The 26,955-nt window shown below is 48.2% G+C and overlaps 1 protein-coding gene across 1 annotated transcript in view; it reads right to left on the bottom strand.

The window, feature by feature from the left end:
- Positions 1-26,955, bottom strand: part of LMBR1L (limb development membrane protein 1 like) — a 271,100-nt gene that overhangs the window by 8,854 nt on the left and 235,291 nt on the right. Inside the window, exon 16 of the mRNA XM_069653833.1 lies at positions 2,902-3,063. Within this exon, the coding sequence (XP_069509934.1) occupies positions 2,902-3,063 (162 nt within the window). The remainder of the gene's footprint in view (positions 1-2,901; positions 3,064-26,955) is intronic.

The raw sequence follows: 26,955 nt of genomic DNA, 5'->3' as shown, positions 1-26,955 counted from the left end.
TATGTACGGGATATTGGAGATGGGTCTGTAGTTGGATAAGTCCACTACGTTTCCTGCTGTGTCTTTAAGTAGCGGCCTGATGTACCGCGATTTGAAGGCCCGTGGTACTTGACCTGTTGAGATTGAAAGGTTGAGGACATTCCTATGGTATTCCATTGGAGTTCCTTGTTTGAGGATAGATTTGTATATGTCCAGGGGCAGGGGTCTTCGGGAGAGCCTGAATTGTTGCTTTGATCTACCAGTTTGACGAAAGTCTCCACTGATATTTCAGGAAAGCTTTGTAGTTTGTTTGGGTGTTCCTCGTGAGGATGGGTTGGTTCTGTGGTGTGGTCTGCTTTGTATTGTATGATTATACTGTGAAACCCAGGCCTCTCTACCACTATACAGGGTCTCAAATTTAGGTATAGCCTCCATCTCTGCCCATTATATTGTGAAACCTACTGTAGTGCGAAACCTAGGCCTCTCTGCCACCATACAGGACTCTCAAATGTAGGTGCAGCCTCCTTCGCGGCCTAGTACATTCTGAAACCTCCGGCCAAATAAATTTGAAGCCTATGGTATGTATACCTTACACCACCAGTGTGGACACAGGCCGCAGGCACAGTCATGCATACCGTAAAATGCTGCTATGGCTATGCACCTCCGGTCTAGCAGCGCATATAGTCCAGACTGAAACACCTAACGTACCTCAACACCTCTGCCACTAGCATATAGCGACTACCATCCGAAAGGAACAATAGCAGTCTATCGCAAACCACGAACATCGCCCACCCACGTGCCTTGCCTCTCTTTGGGCTGCTTAGTTGAGTCTAGTCAGCCACCCAAATCCTAGACCGGCACAATGCACACACGCATCTCCTAAGCTAAACCTTTTAGAATTTTCCAGCACATTGACTACGGTCACTGAGGGTGTTCCTACCAAAAAAAGCACATTGAGGCTACACAAGTGGGGAAAGAGCACTATATAAATAACCAAATACAATGGCCTATTTTAGGTGGCTTCAAAGTAAAAGGCTTGCAATAAACTGGCAATGATTGTTTAGCACCTGCACGAACCACACACTTATTTAATCTCGTGTGTGAGCAAAGTGTTAATTCCCAACATTTTGTGAAGCAGGGAAACAAAGTGTAGAAGTCTACAAAAGGGGAACTGTTCTTCCATAACAAAACCTGTGATGTAAAAACGAATCTTCAAACTTGGGAGTAGATATAAAGCCTTCTAAGGGAATGTTATGGTCAGACTGACCCCTTGACCTCCACCTGCCCCCGCACTCCGTGTAATCACTCATGCCAAGGCGAGTTCCATGCAACCGGGGTTCCATGTCTAAAGGTTGACTTCAATTTTAGAACTGTTCTACAACGACTGCAAACGTTGGCCATTTGTCATCAGATTTGTTTCAATGTGGGGTTTCCCTCCTTCGGCCTGACCACCCCCCTAGTCCCCTCGCACTACCACACTAAGAATTGAGAAATCGGGGACCGCTTTCTTAATTCTGTGGAGTTGGGTTTCTCCAAACCAAAAGGGAGTGCTTCCAAATACCTAGTGCTGCTCCGAGTGTAATGAGTGGAATCTCTTGGAAGCCCCCCGCCTCTTACCCATAGTCCCTTCACACATGGGTGAGCACTGTGTGCAATGCATCAGAGAGGCAAAGAGAAAGAGCTGATGCTGGCATAATGAGATTGAAAGCGGAAGAGGTCTGCAGCTATCTGCAGAGGCACTGAGGAGTGTGGGAAGGCGGCCATGTTGCACCTTTTATGCCTTATGAACGTTCATGACTTGTGCCTTTCCATGCCTAGTTACAACCCGTTACGCTATATTATGCAAGGTTTGTCGTTCTATACAAGGGCACCCCCCCCCCCCCAGGGCCAGAACTAGTTGTCAATTGGCCCAAGCTACCTTTCTAACTCGCAAATATTCTATACCTGCAGAGGCACTCAGCCTAACATGGGGTGACAATACGAGGCCGTACACGCACTAGGCACTAACAACTGACTTACACCATTACACACCACATCACAACCACAGCATTACCACGCCAACAGGTGTCAGTAAAGAATAGTCTATGTTCATGCCAGTTTGCAGGGTATATACACATGTCAAATGTTCACTATTCTGCAGCTGTCTTACTAAATGTCATTTATGAAATGTTGGTCGACTTGATGGATGGAGGTAACCTATAGCAGGGCCTCATTCACTGCAGCACCCAATGCCAATAATAACCAACAACTAAAAGTTCAGCTTCCCACCTTAACCGACACCACATCCCTACACACCATCATAACTTTAAAACATTACATGCCAAACACCAATGACCACAATCTGAAAGCACATTAAATGCATGCACTGACCCAACTGGAACACCACAAAAAAGGTTTGATACCAAACACACCCACCCCAAGGTACGCTGAAGCCAGGTCCCACAGGACTCTGGCGCAGCATTCAAATACAAAGAAAAAGAGGGCATCTTCCAGAGACACTCCATGCTACCAGTGATTCTCAGTGAATTGACTGCTGCTTTCACAGGCAACTGCGTCCTTCTACTCGATATGTCTACCCCACAACACATTGACCCATTAGGACACTAAATGAACAACCCACAGCCCATCCACAAACCACACTACTTACAATGCTTCAGTGTAGTAACTAGTACAATCCACCCAATACCAAGTATGCAGACTCCTCACATTGTCAAAACTCCGCTAGCCAGCACCCCTATCCACCTTCCACCTGGCCCAAACACTATCCAAGTACCAGCCTGCATCCAGTCCCCCCCCTCTTTCAAATGCACCCAGTTTTTAAATACCCCCATAGTCAACGTGTCCACCCCGCCCCCCCTCCACCATCATCCTGAAAGATGACTCCCTCTCGTAGTAGGTACACCCCAGTCTCTTTATACTCACCTAGCGCCCTGATGAGCTCTGCTTGCACGGCCCAGGTGAACTTTTTGACGAGGCACAGGGTGGTGAGACCAGCAAACACCATGTTGTACAGGAAGACGAGGTAGAAGTTTCCAAGCCAGTTAAACCTTCCAAAATCCCCAAGAAGATCAAACCTGGTGATACCTGAAACCAAAAAGGCTTGATGAGAAAGCAACATCACAGATAGTAAATTTGCAGGACTTTGTGATCCCTGCATCATTTTCAGTTGTAAAAGGAGAACTCTTCTAGAAAGAAGAGGCATGGCTCGAGGTGCAGCCGGTTATAGGTGTGCAAAAGTATGCATGAATGTTTCTGGTTTCATTTCCATTCTGGTTGCTTCAAAGCATTATATGGGACAAGGGGTGCGGAATTGGAAGAATCATGGGGAAACCGTGTAGAGACCGAATCAGAGTGTAAGTTAGAGATACCTTAAGGAGCACAGTAGGAAGAGGACAAACCACTTTTGGGGACAAACACCACTTATATGTGTAGTGACTTCCAAAGCTCGACAGTCAGATTTACTTTGACCCAGCCCCAGAAGCACATGTTCATCCTCATTTTTCCCACCAAAAATTATATGCATTCATCTTACTTTTAAACTATTTTCTTACTTAGGTTGTCTTCTTATTTTGTGAACTACCTTTAATTACGAAAACACAAAGTGACAACACTAGTGGAGAGGCTGCACAGTTAGCAGTTCCATAAGAGCAACAATGAACCAAAATGAGAGGTTGCATTTTCTTTTACTTTCAACCATGTTGCAAATTTAGGTATATTGCGCAATCAGTAGTAACAGTACTAGCAATAATAGCAACTCGACAAATACGGTCACTGGCAATTCCAGAAGTACCACTACTTGTGACAGCAGTCTACTACAGTATTTGCGTAGCATTCCTCTAGTGTTTCACACGCCTTCGGGATGATTCAAATTGCTGTAGGCTTAAAGGAGTAATGGGAGAGAGAATGGAGAAAGGGGATGGGAAATAGGACATGAGAAAGCAAGCAGGCATGATTGCAAGGGAAATCGGGTTAGAGAAACCAGACCTGAACAGCAGTTAGAGCTTAGTTAGGAGTGCAGTGAGAAACGGACACTGACAGATGCCCCAGACATGAAGTTCTATCCCTCTTCTCCCAGCAGTGTTGGCAGGAAAAGCCCTCCCTAGTACCTGGATCGCTCAGTGATGGGCACACTTGCATAGAAACCCATAGCTACAATATACAAGCAGGAGGAAATGATGGGAGCACTATCAGGAGCAAATGCCTTCATTTCATTAGGCCGACGAGATCTGCAAGAGCAAAGCCATCAGGAATTTAGGAGACGAATGGAAAAGCTGGGGCACTATCCTGGCACCAGATCTCGAGGCCCAACCCTAAGCCGCTTGGGCGACTGCTCATACTGGTTAGTTGTAATAACGATACCATCAGTAGTATTGGGGGTAGTGCTACTATTACTGGTAGTACCACCAGCACTACAAGCGAGAGCAGTACAAATAGCAGTATAGTGTCATTGCCGGGAGTAATAACAGAATTGCTAGTAGAAATAGGTGCATCATGCTAGTGATGCTACTGGTAGTACTGATGGCTTTGGAAGCACAACTAATACTAAGTATTAATACTACCAGTAGTCAGTCGTTGCTGGGGGGGGGTGGAGGGGGCTACAGCCCCGGGTCTTTTGGTTGTAGCCCCGGATGAAAGGTCATTAGTTACAACCAAAAATGCTAGCTAGCCCAAAGTCCGGACAGTCCCAAAATTAGCATAGTCCCGGATCTTTTTCAGACCTAGCAACAGACCCGTCAGTAGTACTGCTGGTTAGGCAGGATACCTAGCTATGCACGTTTGATGGTGTGAAGGGTAATGCAGCCTTTCACTTTTCATATTTGGGCACTCATAGCTCTTCAGACTGCAGTTCTTCCCCTCCTCCAAGTTCACGTTATGATTCATGGGCTCAATGTTCACGGGTTGGGCGACAATCCAAGAAATACAAGTGCTTACAAAAATGATAAAGATGAAGTGTTTTTGGTTTGCAAATTGGTAAAAGCAAACTATGAATTATAAGAAACAAAACCATTTACATAGCGCTCAACTCACGCTTTTGGCGGCTGTCACCCGCCTTACAAATAGCTGACTCACCCGCCAAGCCTCCTGCACGCCCATTCATTTCAATGGGCCCCTCACCGGCCAAAACCAAAATCGGGTGTTTTTCACCCGCTTTTGTGACACAAATGGCTGAGAGCTATATATTTAGTAACACTGAGTTGCAAGAGTGGGGCAGAATTTTAAGGAGTACTTCCAGAGGTTATTACCTCCACCGCTGGCAATAACTTTGAAAATCCACCCAGTTCCGAATTTTCCATTACCCAGTGGTGGCAGGACAGCAGCGATTCAAACTGGAATACCATCTGCGTATTCCAGCAACACTTGATTTACTTGCCTCCCGTCTAGTTTACACAGGGGGGGGAAAACGAACAAAAACCTCTGTACATGGGTAACCTCATTTGGAGTGGAGGTAAAAAATTGGCGGAGTTTGAGAATAAAAATTCCACTCATAATGTTCCACTGAAATTGAGCCCGAGGCATTTCACTTAAATTCCTAATGAGCTGTGAAACTCGGGGTATTTGTGCAGTGGCACTCCTGCATGCCTTTATTGCACGTAACCGAGTTCCGCCACCGCGAAGCCACTATCCCCTCCAACTTTTGAATCTCAGCACCGTGGACCATGCGATAGGCGGATGAACGAGTCATTTTCTCTGGCGATTGGGGAAAACAATGGCGGCGGTGAGATTTTTGCCTGCCTCCTCCCATGCCACCAAGAAGGCGGTGGAGGCGTGTCCGTGCGTTACTCAATGTTGGACCAGCACCCAGACTCTGAAAACGCACACAAAGGGGTTCCGTCTTGCTTTCCTAGGGATTAGAAGGAAATGCCACGTGCAGTCTATTTTTTTGTAAAGGCGGCTGCTGGCGCCACCAAGTGGCAAAACACATGAATAGGCCTCTTGGCATTTTGTTCTGGTAATTTACACATTACTCGGCAATCAGAACGTTACTGAGTATCAGTAGAACCAGGGTTCGAGTTTTAAAAGGGGGCTCTGACACAAGCATCAGAAAGTGACGCAAACAGATCCTAATATGAACATTTAATTCAACTGGTCATTCACAATTGAAAAAGTTCAGACCAAATAAGCATTTAGTTACGCACCTTTTACATCCGAATCTTTAGTAAAACACGCCCTCTATAGCAGCACATAGTTCTATATATATATTCATTTTAATTGCTTAAACGGGAGGTGATGGGCGGCGTCCATACGCGTGGTCACTTGTGTCCAGAGAAGACCCTATGCACGAGTGATAAACACATGCAACCTCTACGAGGGCAAAAGCAAACATCAGGCACTTGATCAGCCGAGAGGGGCCCAACGTCTCCAAAAGAAAATCCACACCGTTATTAGAGCAAACGGTCACTTAGTTTTGTTTCTTTTAACAGTCAGTCAAGCAACAGAAAGGCAAATAATGGCAATGGTGGTTGTACTGCAGTTCTTTATGCGGTTATTTTTGTGTTACGTTCGGCTAGTCTGTTCCACCCATCTCATGACCCATGACTAAGGTTTGGTCCTCTGATAACCCCAGGCTTACTGGGTGAAACATGTTCTAAGATGGGTAAGACTGCGTTGTACCTCCAAATTAATTTCCTTGCATCAAGAACTGGGGCATCAAGAACTGGGGCGCAATGTGTAACCCGTTGCCCAGAAGGGGAAGCTAATGCTCGGATTACTTACTGGTAATCTTCATTACTCCTAGTCCCACTCTTCCTCCTCACAGTACTTACTTCATGAGGCACCTGCCTCCGACACAGGACCTTCTTCTATTTCTTTAAATCTCTATAACTCCTCCCCCACATCCATGTCACTCAGTTTCATATTACCAAGCCGGAGCATGGGACCTTCCCCGGAGGGAGGGTGAGGAGGGGCGTCAGTACTGTGACGAGGAAGAGTAGGACTAGGAGTAATGAAGATTACCGGTAAGTAATCAGAGCATTACCTCCACGTCCACTCTTCCTCGTCCCAGTACTTACTTCATGAGGTATACCAAAGCAGCAACGGGGAAAAGGTCCCAATGAGACACAGAGCCAAAAACAGTGCAGCAAAACACACCCACAATAACTCTTAATTCACATCCCCACAGACAAAACTCCAACCACGAAGGACCCAACCCCCGAGTGGGAGAAACTCAACCCATAGCGGTTGATGAAAATGCCTAGACCAGCCAAGGCGGCAGCCATACAAATCTCTTGCAGAGAAAAACCCTCCTTGCATCGGCCCAGGAAGCCGCCAAACCCCTGGCAGACCGCCCCCGATTGTGCGCAGGCAGGCCAGAAGCCACATAGGCCCTAGAGATCACAACCCAGAACCACCGGAAAATGGAAACCACAGATGCGTTATGCCCAGCCCCAGCCGGACCACAAGCAATCAGAAGACTATCAGATTGGTGGAAAAAGCAAACCAAGCCAAATACTCCAACGCGTCCCGTCGGACATCAATGTTAAGCCGAGCCACCTCCTCAGGCGTTCTTGGATCATGAAAGAAGTCAGGGAGAACCAGACCCTGAGAGGTGTGAAAACCGAGAGAAAACTGAAGGGAGAAACATCGGACCACACCCCGGCACCACCGAGTCTGGCAGCACCCTCAGGAAAGGAGCGTGACACAAGAGAGCCCCAATCTCCCCAAGCCTACAGGCAGAAGTGAGGGCAATAAGAAAAGCAGATTTCAGTGTAAGATGTTTGATATCAATCTCGGAAATGGGCTCAAAAGGAGGCCCGTGAAGGAACCGTAATACAAGAGGGAGATCCCAAGAGGAAAGCCCTTTATCAGCACAAGGACGGGAAGAAGAAAAACCCTGGATCAATTTCCCCACCAACACCTCCCCATCCAAGTGACCGTCGGAGTCCCCCAAAAGTAATTTCATGGAGGCCTACTGAGAGCGAAGCTTGGAAAAACTGCCAGGCCCCTGTCAAAACCCCTCCTGGAGGAACTGAAGGATAGCAGAGGCCAGAACGGAGGGGAGGGATCCCAGACCGCCCATACCAGTCTCGGAAATGGCCCCAGTGTCTGCCTAACACCTTCAGAGTGGAGGGTCTAAGAGCATCCATTTGGACCCAACTACAGGATCTGAGAACCCCTGAGATATCAACCTAGACTGAGCAATAGCCACACCGCCCATTGAATCTGGTGGAATTCCAACCGCAGATCCCCTTGAAGGGGACACGGCCACCTCGGAACCAGCCAAGGTTCCTAGGACCGAAGCTCCAACAGAGAGGGGAGCCAACTCCGGCAGGACCAGAACGGAGCTAACAACAACACAGTCACCCTGGACACTCTGATGCGCCAAACCACCCGGGGCAGAAGGGGAATAGGCGGAAAGGCATAAAGGAAAACCCCAAGGCCACTGTACAGAGAGGGCGTCCATCCCCCAATCCCCTCAGCCTGAAACCTAGAGCAGAAGAGGGGAACTTCTGCTGAGGCCGGGGATGCAAACAGGTCTAGAACCAGGGACCCTAATCTGACACAGGTCACCGCAAAGACCTGGGCCAACAGGACCAGTTCCGCAGAGGAGTGAAAACCGGCATCTGAGAAGATCCGCTTGAACATTGTCCACCCTTCTGATACGTGAGGCCACCAGAGACACCAGATGAGAGTCCTCCCAGGTGCCTATCAGCGCTGCCAGAGCATTCAAGGAGTGGCCGGAACCCCTTTTGCAGTTGACATATGCAAAGGCCGTCGTATTGTCCGATCGGACCAAAAACCGCTGACCGTCCAGCAACTCCTCGAAGTACACCAGAGCTTGGACAATGGCACAACTCTTGCCAATTGGATGATCGCCGGCTCTCCCCAGATCTCACAACCCTTGAGCTGTGAGGACCCCCAATGTAGACCCTTTCTGCTGGTGTTGGTAGTAGGAGAGGCCATGCACACCTCAGCCTGTAGACCTGAAACCCCCCGCCACCATAGCAGGGACACTCGCAGTGCTGGGGACACTGAAAACAAAACTACGAAAGCTGAGATGTCGGGAGCCAGTGGGAGAGAGTATAAGACACCAGGAGACGTAACCGAAGACGGGCTCAAGGAACTGGAAAACATGCAAGACGCCACGTGCCCCGTAACTTCAGCAACAGGGAAGCCGAGACATACTGCCTTCTGAGAACCCAGCCCAGAACATCCAGAGTACGCTCTCCCCAGACGTCCGGACAAGCAGTGCAGGGTCTTGAGACCCATAAGCAGGTGACACATCCTAGAAGGCACATGGACCAGGATCACCCGCAAGTAGAAAACTTGACCCTGAACAGGGAGAGGAACGGGCAAGACGGTAACCCACAACAACCGTTCGGAGAGAACGGATCCCATGGCCAACTACTTGGACCGTGAGCTGGGTACCAAAGTCCTAACCATGCAAACCTGGACAGGAGGAGACCGGAACGGCAACTGATACCCCCTCCAGAAGGAGCCCATTACCCAGGAAGCCGAACCCCACCGGTCCCATACACCTCCGAGAAGATAGAGACGAGGAGCCAGGGAAAACCGCCAGTGACTGCACTTGCACCAGAGGGAAATCACAGGACGTTGAAACAGGCCTGCGCCACAATATAACAGCATGCTTGTCAGCCCACAAAAAGATCTGACCTATCAAAAGGAAGATACTGGACAGCCCAGAAGTCCAGCAGACTATGGCCCCCTCAGCTGACAGAGGAGCCACCAGGCTGGCGTCAAAAGGGCAGAGTACTGTCACAAAGCGGGGCAAAGCAATCCATCCCGGATAGCCGACATCAAAGGCAACCCCCTACCTGAGGTATGCCTATACTGGAAAAGTCACTGAAGTGACATTCCCCTCCACCGGCACCAGGGGCTCTGAGAACCCCTCTAAGCACAGACATGTGCCACCATGTGCCCTATCACTTCCCAAAAGTCTGAGAGGAGGCGTGAAAGCAACACGTCGGCACCGGAGGACCTAGGCCCTAAAAGAAGAGACACTGGGAACCCCCTGCATGGCCGTTACTTCCATGATGCATTTTCCATAATCCCATGCCGGACAAGGGAAAAGCAAATCAACTCCTTCGACGTTCCCTTGCGCAGTTTAGAGGAAGAGGCCAGGACAAGGAGTCTGCGTCCATAGCTAGCACAGACCCAAACACACCACTAACACGCCACATGACTGAGAGGTGGCTTGAGCCCTGTATCCAGTAGCTGGTAGCCCCATGCTCTAGATCGTTCCAATGCGTCGGTCTAGGAAGGTTGAAGGACCGAGTCAGCACCGCTGATACTCGAACCCAAAGTGTAGACTATGCCAGGCCGGTACCCTTCCGGCCGCTTGCAGACGTGTCCAAATCTGCGCCGTATTCACAGGCAGCACGCAAGGAATGCAGCCAACATCCGGTGCATCCTGGGCTGTGTGTGTCTGAGGAGCGGGTGGTATGTGACATGCCTGTGACAGTACAGAGCCCCCACACTTTCAAATACTCTGTCACAGACACCCCACGACAAGAAGCAGAGAGGCCTCACAACAAAAAGGGAAGGCTAGCCCATACTGCCAAGTGCTTGCCATCATTTCCAATAAAGATGTGTACACAGAGCACGAGGTAACGGCATTTCGAAGGAGTCAAGATGGCCAAAGCAGCAAGAGAGGGGAAAACATCAAGCACAGTCCTCCCCTCTCCTTACCTTCCCCCAGATAATGCAGCCAACATCCGTTGCATCCTGGGCCGTGTGTCTCTGAGGAGCGGGTGGTATGTGACATGCCTGCGACAGAACAGAGCCCCCGCACTTTCAAATACTCTGTCATAGTCACCCCACGACAAGAAGCAGAGAGGCCTCACAACAAAAGGGAAGGCTTAGCCCATACTGCCAAGTGCTTGCCATCATTTCCAATAAAGATGTGCACACAAGGCACGAGGAAAACGGCATGTTGAAGGAGTCAAGATGGCCATACCAGCAAGAGAGGGGAAAAATATCAAGCACAGTCCTCCCCTCTCCTTACCTTCCCCCAGATAATGCAGCTAACATCCGGTGCATCCTGGGCCGTGTGTCTGAGGAGCAGGTGGTATGTGACATGCCTGCGACAGAACAGAGCCCCCGCACTCCCAAACACTCTCTGCCACCGTCACCCCACGACAAGAAGCAGAGAGGCCTCACAACAAAAGGGAAGGCTAGCCCATTGCCAAGTCGAATCAAGACGGCCAAAACAGGAGGAGAGGGGAAAAACATCAAGCCCAGTCCTCCCCTCTCCTTACCTTCCCGGGGCCGTGCAGGACCCGGGACACAATGCTCACGCTGCGGTCCAGAGCCCAGCAAAGAACCGAGCGAGGCAATCCAGCTGAACTGTGACCCCAAGCCCCGCAGGGGGCCCAGGAGCAGCGCCGCACCTGAGGGAGCCGAGGGCCGCGCCACACAGCCCCCCCAGGGGGCCAGCAATCGGTGCTCCCTGGTGCCCCGCACCGGGAAGAAAAAGTCCAACCTGCCGGAGGCAGGAAAAATTAAACTGAGTGACATGGATGTGGGGGAGGAGTTATAGAGATTTAAAGAAATAGAAGAAGGTCCTGTGTCGAGGCAGGTGCCTCATGAAGTAAGTACTGGGACGAGGAAGAGTGGACGTGGAGGTAATACGGGTTACATGCTGGTCCTGTAGCAGACACCAGGGTTAATAAAAGTGTTTACAACGCACTTCAGAGGGCGAGTCAAGAAGAGCAACGAGGCGCAGCTGCGACTACGGCAGCATCCCCAAAGCAAAGGGACACGACCTGAAGTCAAAATGGCGGCCGGAGCAGTGTCTCGGGCGGCCCCAACGCCAAGGGCCACCCAGATTAGAAAGTGGGCGAGGGTTGCAGTGGTGAGAGCGGTTGGGCCCCCCTTAAGATAAACAGGAGCTGAGGGGTTGCAGCGATGATGGGCTCTGCCCAAAGATAGTTTTTTTAGCATGGGCTGCGTGGTGAGAGTGGATGGCTCCACAGGGTGGACTGGCCACCCAGAAAAAAAGGGGGTCAAATTCCTATATATCAGGGGGTCAACGCCCACTTTATATAGGTCACGTATAACGCGCCTGTACACAAGTGTTTCTAGGTGCGACAAGGTTCGGGCAGGGGAAGACAGAGGGAGGACAAGACAAACTATCTTACCAGGGCTTGTGTCATTCAGATCCTGCAAGTGCTACAGTGTAGACGTGCAGGGGGAAGGGAGAGGGGTAAGAGGCAGGGAGAGGGGTAAGGGTCAGGGAGAGGGAAAGGGCCAGTGCAATCAGGGTAGCATTTCTCTGTGTGTGCAGCGAGGGCAGCGTGACTCTGGGTAAGTGCAAGGAGGCAGGGGGCTGTAGAGGTTACAGTTAAAACCCCCAAGTGTGAAGTAGGCCCGGAGGCAGTGCAGTGGCGACTGATCATGGAGGAGCCTGGTACCCAGTGCAGCTCTGGGGTTAGCCAAGCAACCAGTCGGCGGAGTGACAGGTAGGTCGGTAGGGGAGAGAGAGAAAGCAGAGGAGAAAAGCAATGTCGAGCAGCTTCCAGAACTTCAGGTGGTCCAGCTCAAGTTTGAGCAGAGCAAGGAGGCAATTCCAGACTGAGGCACCTGCAGAGGAGAGCGAGATCAACCCCCCCTCTCTATGCCTGGAGAAGCGTCTGACCCTCAGGCAGTTGGAGGTAGCTGGGTGAAGGGCTCGAGAAGGAAGGTATTTTGGCAGAGTTGGATGTAGTGCGGGCCGCGGCCCCAGAAAGCCGGGTGAACGATGCAGAGGGTCTTGAATTTGATCCTTGCAGCCACCGGGAGCCAGTGGAGAGATTTCAGGGCTGCAGAGATACGACTCTTGGGCTTGAGGCCAAGGATACGTCTCGCAGTCCTGCTCTGGATTAGTTGCAGAGGGTGGATAATAGAGGAAGGCAGAATGAGAAAGAGGCTGTTGCAGTAGTCCAACCTAGAGAGAACCAGGGGTCTGGAGACAGTGAGCTTCTGTAATTAAGAAAAGGAAGAATAGCTCTGAGGAGATGCAGCTGGTAGTGAGCCTTCTTAGTAAGGTCTAATGTGAGGAGAGAAGGAGAGCGTACAATCGAAGACGACTACGTTTTTAGCCTCAATGGAATGTGAAGGCAGAGGGCCCAGAGTGAGTGAGGGGGAAAAAGGGAGCCGGGGTCCCAATGAGAAGGATCTCTGTCTTGCTGACATTAAAGCAGAGATTGTTGGATGCGCACAAATCCTGCATCGCGGATGGTCAGGAATGAGCGAGAGAGGCGAGGAGGCTGAGGGGAGCGTGAAAGAGAAAAGAGTCATCTGCAGAACACTGAAGGTTGGAGGAGAAGGTAGAGATCAGGGGGGCCCAAGCAGACATTGAAGAGCCAGAGAGAGAGGTTAGAGACCTGGGGAACACCATATGTGGGGAGAGAGAGAGAGGTGGTGGGGAGAAAGGACCCAAGTTGGACATGGGAAGGTCGGTCCAAGAGGAAGGAGGTCAACCCTGACCTTTGATGCCCAGGTTCTCACAGAGTTGAATGATCAGGGTGGTGTGAATGACCATGTCAAAAGCAGAGGAAAGGTCCAGGAGGATGAGGGCAGAAGGAAGTCTGGAGACCAGATTAGAGAGCAGATCTTCACGGGACAGATCATCAGGGGACAGGCCTTAGACAACCAGCCACCCGAGAGAACCAAAAGGTACTGTGAAGGGGGTAGACTACTGCAGCAGTAACCCATATATAGTGTATAATGAAGTTTAGGTAGGGTAACCAATGTAAGAAATAGAGTTTAACAGGAATGTTAAGTAGGTTAAAAGTTAAGTAGGTGTAGTATGTTATTGTTATAGGAAAAGGGGGCGGAGGGGAGGTACCCTGGCGTGAGATAGCAGAAGGAAGGCGTGGACTGCCTGAGCCACCTTGGGAGATGGGCCACTCACAGAGGCCTCTGGCCTCACACTCCAGGTGGGTGGTACCTAGAGGTAGGGAAGAACACAACTTACCCCGTTTATGTTCTTTCTACTGGATGTTCATCCCACGGATTCATCATCTTCGATATTTATTCTCCTGCTTTGCAGCTCTCCCAAAACTTTTTTCCAGCAGGGAAGGTCGTGTGCACTGGCGTACACAGTCATCTGGTCATCTTCATGATGGGATGTCTACGTGGTTACAAATAGCGTGTTCGGCGCCCCATGACCTCAGTTGCCTTTTCCCGCACAGTCGCGTTCGGGATTAGAGAACACATTTAACTGTTTAAGCATTAAAAGGATCATTGTATAATCGAGTTAGAGAGCTCCTTAACCGTGGGGTAGGTGGAGGAAGAAGAGGAATCTGTGGGAGGAACCTCCAGTAGAAGAACAAGTTACTTCTTACCTGGTAATGTTCTTTCGATGGGATGCTCCTCCGACGTATTCCTCATCTTGATAGATCTCCAGCTTGCTGGCCTCAGAATTTTTTTTTCAGTAGAGGGCGCAGCGCGTCGATGTCCCTCGATGGCCTCCGTATCGGCACTGACGTCATCATGCGTATAAATAGACACGCGCAGCGTCCGTTGCTCAGTTCCGTTTTGATGTTAACAGTTGTTTTACATGAATTGGTTAGTGACCCAGAAGGAGCGTAAGCTGTAACCACAAGGGAAGTTTTACTGAGGGGATGGATCGGAGGGGCGATAAGGAATACGTCGGAGGAACATCCCATCGAAAGAACATTACCAGGTAAGAAGTAACTTGTTCTTCGAAGGGATTGTATCCTCCGACGTATTCCTTATCTTGATAGACTCCCGTAGCAGTGGTGTGTAACTGGAGGTGGGAGTAAAATTGCCATGTTTCCCTTCAAGAGTGAACAGAGTGCAACACAGCTTTGCCAAATCTAGTCTCTTGGCTAGAGGAGGAATCCAGGTTGTAAAACCTTGTGAAGGTATGTGCAGACGACCATGTGGCAGCTGCACATATGTCTCGAATCGGTACCCCTCTTTGGAGGGCCGAAGAGGCTGCGATACCTCTGGTTGAATGAGTCCTAAGATTTTGAGCAGGCTCCTTCCCTGCCAGTTTGTAACATTCCAGAATGGCTAAAATAATCGATCTGGAAATGGTCTGTTTTGTTATCGGTAATCCCAATTTGTGCCCGGAGTAACCTACGAACAGTTGGTCTGCTTGCCTAATCCTAGCAAGTCTGCTGATGTAAAAGCTCAAAGCCCGCCTTGGGTCCAGCCTATGCAGCCTTTCTTCCTCTTTCTCCGGATGGAGAGGGGGATAAAATGAAGGTACGGTCATCTTCTGAGTGATGTGGAATTCAGAAACCACCTTTGGGAGAAAATGAGGCTTCACTTGTAGGACAACTTTGTCTTTATGAAAAATTGTATGAGGGGGGGTTTACAAGACATAGCTTGTAATTCGCTCACCCTCCTAGCAGATGTCAATGCCACTAATAAGACAATTTTAAGGGTGAGAAACGTTAGTGAACAAGAGTGGAGTGGTTCAAAAGGAGTACCAGTCGGGAAATTTAAGACTAAATTTAAGTCCCATAAGGGAACTTGGAATGGTCTTGGAGGATAGACATTGGTTAATCCCTTCAGAAATTGTATTACTAAGGGTAACTTGAAATACAATGGTTCCTCTGCAGTGCGCTTGAAGATCGATAGCGCTGCGAGATAGCCCTTGATAGTGCCAACCTGAAGGCACAAATTTGCCAAATAGAGTAGAAAAGATAACACCGTTGGTGCACCACATGAAAAAGGGGGTCGATATTCTTTTCTCTACACCAGCTGCAAAATTTGTTCCAACGGCAGCGGTATAAAGTCTTTGTTGCTGGCCTTCTTGCCGAAAGCAACACCTCCATGACGTCATCTGGGAGGTCCCAATCCTTGTATCTCAACCTTTCAGATACCAAGCGTGAAGGTTGAGGGTTCTAGTGTCTGGATGGAGAACCTGACCTCCCTTCTACGAGAGAAGATTCTCGAGTGGAAGACGAATTGGAGGGCAGATGGACATGTCCAGAAGGTCCGGGTACCACGTGCTCCTGGCCCAGTGCGGGGCAATTAGGATCATGGCTTTCCGGAACCTTCTCAACCTCCTGATCATTTGAGGAATGACGGGGACTGGAGGAAATGCGTACAGAAGTGGAAACTCCCAGTCCACTACGAACGCGTCCCCTGGAGCTCCTCTCGGGGGAAATTCCCTTGAACAAAACTGATCGCACTTCCTGTTGATGCTGGTGGCAAACAGATCCACTTGAGGGTTTCCCCAAAGGGTGAAGATCTGTTGAAGGACTTCCTGAGCTAGTTCCCACTCGTGGGAGACTGTACTCTGCCTGCTCAGAGCGTCCGCTGTCAAGTTTTTCTCTCCGGCTAAGTGAACTGCCGATAGAGAGATTCCTTCTTGGATTGCCCAAAACCAGAGCTGCATCACCTCTCTGCACAGAGTCAGTGATCCTACGCCGCCTCTTTTGTTGAGGTAGTGCATGGCCACTGTGTTGTCCGTCATTATCAGGACATTTTTCCCCTGTACAGCTGGCAGAAAAGCCTTCAGCACTAGTCTGATTGCTCTCAGCTCTAACAGGTTGATATGTAGTCTGGACTCCGATGGAGACCAACGATTGCTGATGGTTAAGTCGTTGGCATGGGCTCCCCACCCCGTGAGTGAGGCATCTGTGACTACTGTTATCTCTGGCCATGGTTGCCAAAACAGTTCTCCTTTCAAGATGTTCTCCTGGAAGGCCCACCACTGAAGGTCTCGAGCCACCTTGTCCGGAACCTGAAGGAGATCTGGCATTCTTCCTGAGAATTGCGACCACTGAGTTCTTAGTGCCCACTGAAGAGATCTCATTCTCAGGCGTGCCTCTGGCACAAGGAAGATGCAGGATGCCATGAGGCCTAGCAACCTCTAAAAAGTCGAAGGCTGGGAGACGCTGGGCATTTTGAAACTTGGTGACCATCTGCAGAATATCTCTGGTGGCGAGGCTTTTCCCAGGGAAGTGTCCAGGACCGCTCCAATGAACTGGAGTCTCTGTGATGGTATCATCTGTGACTTCTTTAAATTGGAGGGAGAAGCCCAGTTTGTGAAGGAAGTGGCAGACATGATCTAGCTGGATCTGAACTTGTTCCGGAGATACAGCTCTGATCAGCCAATTGTCCAGGTAGGGGTAGACGTGAATCCCTTCCCTCCTTAGACTTGCAGCCATTATCAACATTAGCTTGTTGAAAACCCTCGGGGCGGAGGTCAGCCCAAATGGCAGAACTCGAAATTGATAACGAGAGTCGCCAATTGCGAACCTCAGGTATTTCCTGTGTTTGAGATGGATTGGCACATGGAAATACGCATCCTGGAGGTCCAGAGATACCAGCCAGTACTGGGCCTGGAGGGCGTGAGGGATCTGAGAAAGTTACCATCTTGAACTTGTCCTTCCTGAGGAACTTGTTCAATTCTCGTAAATCCAAGATAGGTCTCAGTCCTCCGTCCTTCTTCGGTATTAGGAAGTAGGGGGAGTACCAGCCCTTGTTCCTCTCCGCTACAGGTACCGGTTCTATGGCACGTTTCTCCAGCAGGTCTACAATTTCCTGCAAGAGGAGCAGATCTGGAACTTTCCGAGAGCTGTTCCCCGGTGGATGACTGAGGAATGCGTAGAAAAGGCAGGCAGTAACCTTGGGCAACTGTCTCCAATTCCCAAGCATCTGACGTAATAGCCTGCCATTTTGTCAGATGTTGAGTTAGCCTGCCCCCTACTGGTGTCTTGTGAGGAGAGTCCTCAGTGATTTAGAGGCGGCTGATGCAGGTGCCGAGGGTAAAGAGGCACCTGCTGCTGCGGCTTTTGCATTTTTACCCAGTCCACCTCGGGTGAATTGACCTCTTTGAACAGACTGTCCTCTGCCTTTTCCGAATGCGGAATAAAAGCGAAAGGACTTACCTCTCCAAGAGGTTCCTGAGGGGCGATATGGCGTTTGCCGGATTGCAGCTCCCAGGGATTTTGCCGCTGCTTTGGAAGTCTAACTTTACTAGGCTGTCATCCGCCTTCTTACGAAACAAAGAAGAGTCAAAGGGCATATTTAAAAGTCTGGCTTGTACATCTGGAGCAAACCCAGACTTTCGCAACCACGCAAATCTGCGGGTTGTAGTACTTGCCGCCATGGCCCTACTGATGCTGTCAGCAGAATCAATGCCAGTTTGAAGGGATTCGCACATTGCGTCTTTACCATCCTTAATGATGTTTAGAAACGCTTCCCTTTCTTCTCTCTCTGGGAGGCAGTCAGCCGCTGATGAAGCACACTCCCAAAGTGTATGGCTGAACCATGCGAGTGTACAAGTAGCGTTAATGGATTTCAACGCCATGCTACATGCAGAAAAAAAAATTCCTTAGCCATAGAGTCCTATTTTGTCATCCCTGTCCTTTGGAACAGTAGGGTATGCTGATCTACTGCCCGATGCAGTTGCTGCTTGAACAACCAGCCTCTCTGGGGTTGGATGTTTAGACAAAAATTCAGGGTCAGTACTAGATAACCTATATTTGGCTGATAACTTCTTGTTAACCGCCGGGATAACCTCAGGAGTTTCCCAGTTAGCCAATATTTTTCTGTGTAATGCAGCGTGAAATGGAACCACAGGATCCTCCTGTGGGCCTTTAACTAAAATGTATGTAAGGTCATCCTGTTGGAATGCAGGTGAAGGTGTAGACCAACCCATGAATTCTATAATTCTTTCCATTAAAATTCTGTAAGGGGGTCTTAGCATGTTCCCCTGGGTCTGGTTTGGCAAATTCTATTTCTGGGGAAGTATCTAACCCACTTGCCTCATGTAAAGATTCTCGAAGGTCCTTCAACCTATTTTCCTCAGAGGTAAATTCCTCTGGTTCTGGTGTTGCAGATCCCTGCAACCCAAGGGTCTTTCTTGATCCGAATCCTCCCCTTCCTCATACATTGAAGACAAAGGTCTGAAATTATCAGACCTTGGAAATGGCTTAAATCCCATTTCCAGAGCAGAAGAGGCTAAATTTGTCATAATTGGTTGGGAAAACGTCAACGTCGTCGACGCGGACAATAAAGGCTTTGAAAACACCGAAAAAGGCATCGAGAAGATTGGAAGAGGCCTCTAAGAACTCGAAAGGATCGGGATCCTACTCGAGGTTGTCGATGACCTCTAAGTCATGACCGAGGCCCTGGGTATGACCACTGGCTGTGAGGTAGTGACGGACGTGGGTTTGTTATTTTTCGACGTCGATTCTATCGACCTATGCGTCGATGAGCCCTTTGATAATGGCGTCAAAGATGCAGATTTATGCGAAGGGACCTTCGACGATGGCGTCGATGGCACAGTGCCTTTGCTCGAGGGTTCGTGACGCTCTCGAGTAGTTTCTTTCGCTGGGTGCAACGGCTCGCAGCGTTTAGATTTTTTGTGTCTTTCACCTAGGGTATCACCCTCAGCTGTCTTCGAGGGGTTCGAGGCCGCTTCTCGAAGACACTAAGCATCCTTTTACGGAATTCCTCCCACTCAGCCTGAGAGCTATGTTTTGTGGGGCAGGTGACTTTCCGGAGAAACAGAAGACGAGGAAAGGGATCTTCGACGTCTCTTACTCGAATGCTTGGATCTCGAAGAGTGGTGGGAACTGCTTCGAGACCTAGAACGAGAAGGTTTCCTGTGTCGGCGAGGAGACGAATGTCTCGACTCTGCCGAGGAAACTTTTCGAAGGTGTTTTAACTGTCTTACCTCTCTCAAGCTTCCCCTTATGCTCCTTCAAGGCTTTCGCCGTCATGGACATGCAGTCCTCGCACTCCGAACATTGGTGCTCCGATCCCAGGCACCAAACAGATCCTGTGAGGATCTGTCAACAACATTTTCTTTCCACAGTTGACATTTTTTGAAGCCGGACCGTGGAGTCGTCGGTTCGGATGAGGAAGCCATAGAGTAGGAGCTGGTATTCGAGGAATAGTGAAGAATATATATTCTCTGACTAACGAACTGAGCAACGCAATTCCGAGGCCCACGAAGTGCGGAAAAACGGAACTGAGCAACGGACGCTGCGCGAGTCTATTTATACGCATGATGACGTCGGCGCCGATACAGAGGCCGTCGAGGGACATCGGCTCGAGGGACATCGACGGGCAGCGCCCTCTACTGAAATTCTTTTTCCGAGGCCAGCAAGCTGGAGATGATCTATCAAGATAAGGAATACGCCGGAGGACACAATCCCTTCGAATAACTAATTCCTTACCTCTGGTAGTGTCCTCCCACGGATTCTTCATTTTAGCTAGACTTCCATAACATTAAGACCATTACGGAGGAGGGATGGCGCAAACTCTATGGTGATTATTGTTGGAGATGTCGCAAATGTGTGCATCAAGGACCATATCGTGGGCCCACGGATAGCCTTTACAGGTACCCCTTCTGGAGAGCAGAGCAAGCTGCCACACCCCTAGTGGAGTGTAGCATTCCGAAACTCAAAGCACTATCCCACCTAGAGATGGTTTGCTTTGCTATCCCATAGCCCTTTTTTGGGCCAGTTTATCCAATGAATAGCTGCCCTTTTTGTAGGACATTTGGATTTTTACCAGTTCTCCTGAGTGAGGGGGAACCTTTTCCCACACTCACCCAGTCTTTTACTCTACCCTTTGGGAACCTTTCTCAATACTTTTGGTTGTATCTTTTAGGAGTCATGCTTTCCTCCACCTTTTTAGGCATCTGAAATATATTATTGCGGCACACAGCACTTTCTGTGCAGTGTTGCTGGGAGCTCCTTGAGCGGTCTTTCTTTTCCTTGCGATAAACAGCCGTTACCAAGGACCGGGGGATACTTTTTACCAGACTGTCATTTTGTGGAATCAGCACACCCCACCTTATGTGGAGTGCTGTGGGGACAACGTGTATCCCTTTTCCCAATATCCTGCAACTTTCTAGTTACAGTGACAAGTTCATCCAAGTGGCTGGTGGCAGTGGATGATTTCTACCAACTTTTTGTGACCTTTACATGCAGGCTGCTATCGCATGGACACATGGGTCACCAATGACCTAAAATGGTGGCTGCACTTTTTTTTCGCCAACTCTTGATGACTTGACCTTTCTTGAGGACTCCACCTACCTGGATAGGGGAGGTCCTTCAGGATCTTTTGCCTTTGCAGGCTTTCTTGCGAAAGCCCACCAAGGCTTTCTGCATGCCTGAAAGGACAGAAAGTGGGGGGATGTGACGAAACTCCCCATGTCTTTGTCCTGCCTGGGTCCAGTTTGAACTGGGAGATCAGCTGTCCTTTTGGACAAACAAGCCCCCAGATTTGTATTAGGACTGATTTTAATACATGTATTAGGCGCGCTTCTTGAGTGCTGAATGAGAGTGCTGTTCGGCTGGAGCCTTATCCATACTCTGATCATTCTGTGAACTTTGACTTTACTTGGATTTCAACATTAACCACTTGTCAAGCTTGGTAGGACTTTCCTAGGAACATGGTCCCTTTCTTACATCAAAAGATGTGCATAACTTACTTAATAGTTCTGGTAAATACTAAAATACTGCCTCTCGCCTTTTTATACTTAGGCCGCTCCCACTTCACCCAGAAGCCCTTAAAACAGCATGCACACGCGCTTCTGCACGACTGCTGAATGCGAGTGCTGTTCGGCTGTTCAGCCGAGCAGCACTCGCTAAACCATCTCCCCGCAATCGCGGAAAGTAGATCTGCTCCTTATACATTCGAAACTATCTAACAAATCGTCTGGAGCCGATATTAGACAAATGTGGTCGCCAGCGAAGAGTATTGCCCTTCGGACAACTAAAGGTAAAGGTCTTCCCACACATTCAAATATGGATCCCAATGGAATTCCTGCAATATCATCTACAAGACCGTCTTCACAAGTTACCGACGATGAGATACTTGAAAATAATTCACAAAGTGGTCAGGATTTTACCTACCCGCAAAGCGTACTGCTGCTAAGTTTCCATCCTCATGCGAGTAAAATTGCAACAACTAATCTTCCATCTGTGATGCACGTGACTATACACGCAAACGAGAATATGATCGCTCCTAAACTCTATTCACAAGCAGTTACAAATGAGACCTCTACTCGGCACACTGCCTCTTGTGTTGGAAAGCATGCCCAATAATGACTCAGACACAAAGCAATGACGCTGCTGAGATACTAATGTGTGATATGACCAAAGTAACTAACAATATAGAATGAGGATATATGTACTAAGTTAACACCTCAAGGTTATCCGAGGCACAAAGACAGGAAGCCTTTGTTCCAGAAACAAAAATTAATGTTGCTAATGAGGGTTTTTCTGTTGTGGATGTGATTAATGATTCCAACCTGTCTGGCTCTCCGGTAATCTCTCCCAAAATAAACCAAATGCTGAATTCGACAGACCCACTCCGAGACCTTGATTTGGATTTAAAAATCCAATCATACCGGCTTATGAAATTACTTTGGCCGCTATGAACACTGGTATATACAGAGGGACCAAAACATGTGCAGATGGAGGATAAAATTGAAAAAAAGCTTCATCTCTGGCAAACATACACGTACATTTTGAACAAGTATTTTCAGAACTTAACCAGTTAAACCTGAGAATGCTAGAAATTAAAATTGAAATGACATCTCTTAAAGACGCTTGCAAGGGCAACTTTCTCACTTCTATATCCAAAGTGATCTCCGATTTGGGTCTGACTGACAGAAATTTGAACGTTCACGATATTGCGACCGCCTCTGCTGTTCAAACAGAACATGACCAAGAGGTATCTCCACTATCCGAGACACCGTCTACCCTTGTTCCTGAGAGTAATCTGGAACTGGGGACGGCATTTGTGCGACATAACATCCTTAAGTTGAGCCTTATTCAGGTAAACACTAACAACCCACAAGGAAGTGAGTCTTTATATGATCTTCTCCAACCTCAAAAGACCAGTTAAACATAAAAATTAAAAAAAATAAAGCGCAGACAAACACCCTACCCCCGAAAAAACAGTCTATACCCAAAAATACGAATTAAACAACTGTGAAACAGAAAACCATTAAATCTTTAAACATACCCACCAACCAAAAAAAATGAAAATGGTGATAGATAACCTAGCTAGGAGGCAGTCTAAGAAGCAGAACATCGAGAATAAACAAACCTCTAATAATGAACCAGATAGAAGGCTGTCCCAAGAACCTGAACAAGATATAGATAGGAGCGTATTAATTAATCTAACTACGCACTCCATTGCGTCTGAACTAGAGGATGAGGCTGCCTTGGTCGAGCAAGATCCTACCAGCTTTTTTGAGATGTTCAACCCAAACATTAACACAGATGACTCTAAATTCATCACAATGGAGGAGAAACGTACAAACCCTCCAACATGATGGAAAAGTGAGGAACCTCACTAATGGACAAAGTGACAAGCTAAACAAAAACACTAAAGTAACATCGAAACCATGAGAAAAAAGTTTAAGAAAAAGGAGTGACCAATAAATGAGAGGATAAACCATCAAATGGCAGATTTTCAAATAGATAACAGGTTTACAATCCAAATGCACGAAAGGAGGCAAAGGGATCCATACCTGAATAAATCTACTCTCCTGGTAGCTTCACATTATATTCCATCCTTACAAGCAATATGATCAAGGGACATTGCCTCTGTAACCATTGCTAGAAGCAGAGGAATGGACACTGCTACAATCAACGTTCCATACCTAATAGTTAAAAAATTATTGTGGACAGAGGATCTGTGATAATGCTAATGTTAAAGGACATTTGTACCGCGCACTATCACCACCGGAGTGGTCCCCTGGGGCTCTGAACGAGGACGGGAGATGGGGTTAGTGGGAGGAAGCTGGAAAAGTGCAAGAGAGCAGTGATGTGCTGTTGGCGGCCTCAGCCCGGTTGGTCCGTTGGCTGGGCCTGGGGTGTTTGCGGCCGGCAGTCTTTGTGTACTGTTGTGAGAGTATGTGTGTTTTGTTGTTGCAATGTAGTGAAGTTTGTGCAGTTTGTTGTGCTGCAGGTTTGTGGTTGTGTTTGGAGTTTGAGAGGTGTATGCAGAGGGGGGGAAATGGTTAGTACTATTGGTTAGCATATCTATCCTGAATTGAGGAGCTGGGCTTCTGTAATCTCCCCAGATAGGGTTCGGGAGCTTCCCTGCGCCTCTTTCCTGATTTGGGTCCCTCCTCCCCCAGCCTCCCTCACAGCCCTACCTGTCTTCCTTTCCCGCTCATACGGCCAGTGCACCTGTCCACAGCTCAGCTAATGTGGCGATTGCTAATATCTCGACAATTCTACAGCATGGTACCTGGTGGCAACTAAGGGGCGAGTGCGGGTGTAGGGTGGGATTGGTGACTCCGTCTCCCTATGTGTCGCCTGTTTTCCACTCTACCCGGTGTCACTCGTCCAGGTGGCGTGGTTGCTTCCTAGTGGGTTCTGATAGTTGTCCGTGTCCACTCCAGTTTAGTCATCCCTTTTCCTTTCCGTTTCGGTTTTCAGTTCGAGTCTGTGGTGTTGAAGAGCCAGGATTTTAATAATTTCCTAAATTTTAGGTGAACTTTGAAGTTTCTTATTTCTTTTGGGATGTTGTTCCAGGTTTTTGCGGCTATGTGGTAGAAGGAGGTGCCTCCAAGGTTTTTATTGAGGTATGGTTTTGGTTCCAGGCGGATTTAGTTGCTGGACCTGAGGAGTCTTGTTGGCTTGTAGATTGTCATTTTCTTGTGTAGTAATTCTGCTCCTTGTCCACTTGCCCTGTGCGTTATGCACATTGTTTTAAAGGTGATGCAATGTTTTATTGGGAGCCAGTGTAGTGTCTTTAGGGCAGGAGTGATGTGTTCTCTTCTTGATAGTTTGAGGAGTAGTCTGGCTGCTGTATTTTAGATGTGTTGTAGTTTCTTCAGGAGGTATTCTGGTATTCCAAGATAGAGGCTGTTTGCATAGTCGATTTTTGACATGAGGGCGATGATGGTGAGTGTTTCGTGCGTGAAGGAGAGGAACGGTAGGATTCTACTTGCCGTGTGGAGGAGGAAAAAGCATTTGACTGTTGCATTTATTTGTGGTTCTAAGGTTAGGGTGCTGTCCATCAGGACTCACAGATTTTTTACTACCTTAGATGGTGATGGTGCAGTTCCCATTTCCGTTGGCCACGGGATGGCGGTTTCGTTCTCTTGGTCTTTGGATATGATCATGATTTCTGTCTTTCCTGGGTTGATTTTCAGGTTGTTGGTAGTCATCCAGTTGAGGACTTCTTTTGGACACTCGATTCGGGTTGAGTGATCGGCTTGGGTTTCTTTGATTTTGTAGATGATTTGAGTATCATATGTGTAGTTGTAGCATGTGATGATGTACTTTTTGAAGATTCTGATAACCGGAGTCTGGTAGATGTTGAAGTACAGTGGTGATAGTGAGGATCCCTGTGGCATGTTTCGTCTTCCATGAGTTGTGGTTGTCCAATGGAAGTTCTTCTTGCTTTGGTGATGTAAGGTGTTATCGCATCGGTCGTGTTTGTTGTTTGTGTTGTTCATTCTTCTGCGCGTTTGTGTTGGGTAGTTTGATGTTGCTGCTTCTAGCGTTGGGTTGGTTTGCTCTGGTGACCAGTTGTCAGCGAGGTAAGAAGTTCAGTAGAGGGATTTGTCTCTTTCATTCTACCGTGATAAGGGTTTTGAGTCTAGACCAAAAAGAGAGAGTGAGGTGGAAAACAGCTAGATAGGAGAAATCTGATCCGAGCGAAAAGGAGAGCCAGAACCCCATCCCCAAATACAAAACCCTACTGAGAAATTGCCAAGGCGCGACTGGAGTCCTGCAAAGAGAAGTATACTATTAAGATGAAACGCCTGTGACACCTGCTTGCCAAATCACCAGATGGGCTTGGCTGACTAAAGCTGTGACGGAAACCAACCATGCACCACATGAACCACATGAATAGATTATAACTAACCATCAGACACCTACCTTGAAAATTGCCAACTGGAATACTGAAGATTTTAAACTTTTAATGCAACCAGAACTCATTTAAACAGTTATGACTTATTGCCTTATTGACTGATTGAGCAGATCCAAACATCAACTTTTTTCCATCGCAATAGTAGAGAAATCTAGGGACTGCCCCACTTCAAACTAGAAGTAAATACTTCAGCTAGAAAAGACTTATCTACCTCAACACTACAGGAAACCTATTCAACAAAACACTTTTCAAACCACAAGAAAAAACACAAAACAATTGAGAAACCTCACATATATATATATATGCATACATATACATACACACATACCAGAGCAAACCAACCCAACGCTAGAAGCAGCAACATCAAACTACCCAACACAAACGCGCAGAAGAAGAATGAACACCACAAGAAACAACAAACACATGACCGATGCGATAACACCATATATATATGGGATACATTACTCACCGTAATCGTATTTCTGATGCTTGTATCTGCTTAGATTCACATGCTGTGCATAGGCCGACATCTAGTGGAAGCTGCGGAGTATTACAGTTTGTTTTTCGAAAGTCGAAAATGGGCGTCGACACAGGCGTGCCAGTAATACTATCCCTAGTGTGACGTCCACTGTACCCAAGATCCCTCACGCGTGTAGGATCCTCAGATTGTATTTTTTCTGACATGAGGAAGCATGAGGAGTAGCGTGAGTACAGATAATCCAAGCAGATAGACAGAAAGGTAAGACTACAAGCAATCATGCGCCTTCTCTCGGAGGGGAGGAAGGGTGGGTCGCATGTGAATCTAAGCAGATACAAGCATCAGAAATACGATTACGGTGAGTAATGTATCCCTTCTGAGGCTTGTGGAATCTGCTTAGATCACATGCTGTGCATAGATTTTCGAGCAGTACCAGAAGAAGGAGGTGGGATGTGAGAAGGGTCATGAGCAAACAGGTGTCTTAGAACCGCTTGTCCCACTTGTGTATCTGTCTTGGAATGAGTGTCAATGCAGTAATGCTGAGTAAAAGTGTGAATAGAGCTCCAAGTAGCCGCTTTGCAAATGGTGTCGAGGGGAACATTTGCAATGAAAGCCAGAGTGGCACCAATGCCTCTAGTAGAGTGGGCCCTTGGCGTAAAAGGCAGAGTCTTTTCAGAAAGAGAGTAACACAGCTGTATACAGTTGATAATCCA

Source organism: Ambystoma mexicanum, chromosome 3q, assembly GCF_040938575.1.
Source record: "Ambystoma mexicanum isolate Mex_15411 chromosome 3q, UKY_AmexF1_1, whole genome shotgun sequence".
In the NCBI taxonomy this organism is placed as follows: domain Eukaryota; kingdom Metazoa; phylum Chordata; class Amphibia; order Caudata; family Ambystomatidae; genus Ambystoma; species Ambystoma mexicanum.
Note: the sequence above shows the minus strand (reverse complement) of the source record. Positions and strands in the feature narration are given on the sequence as shown.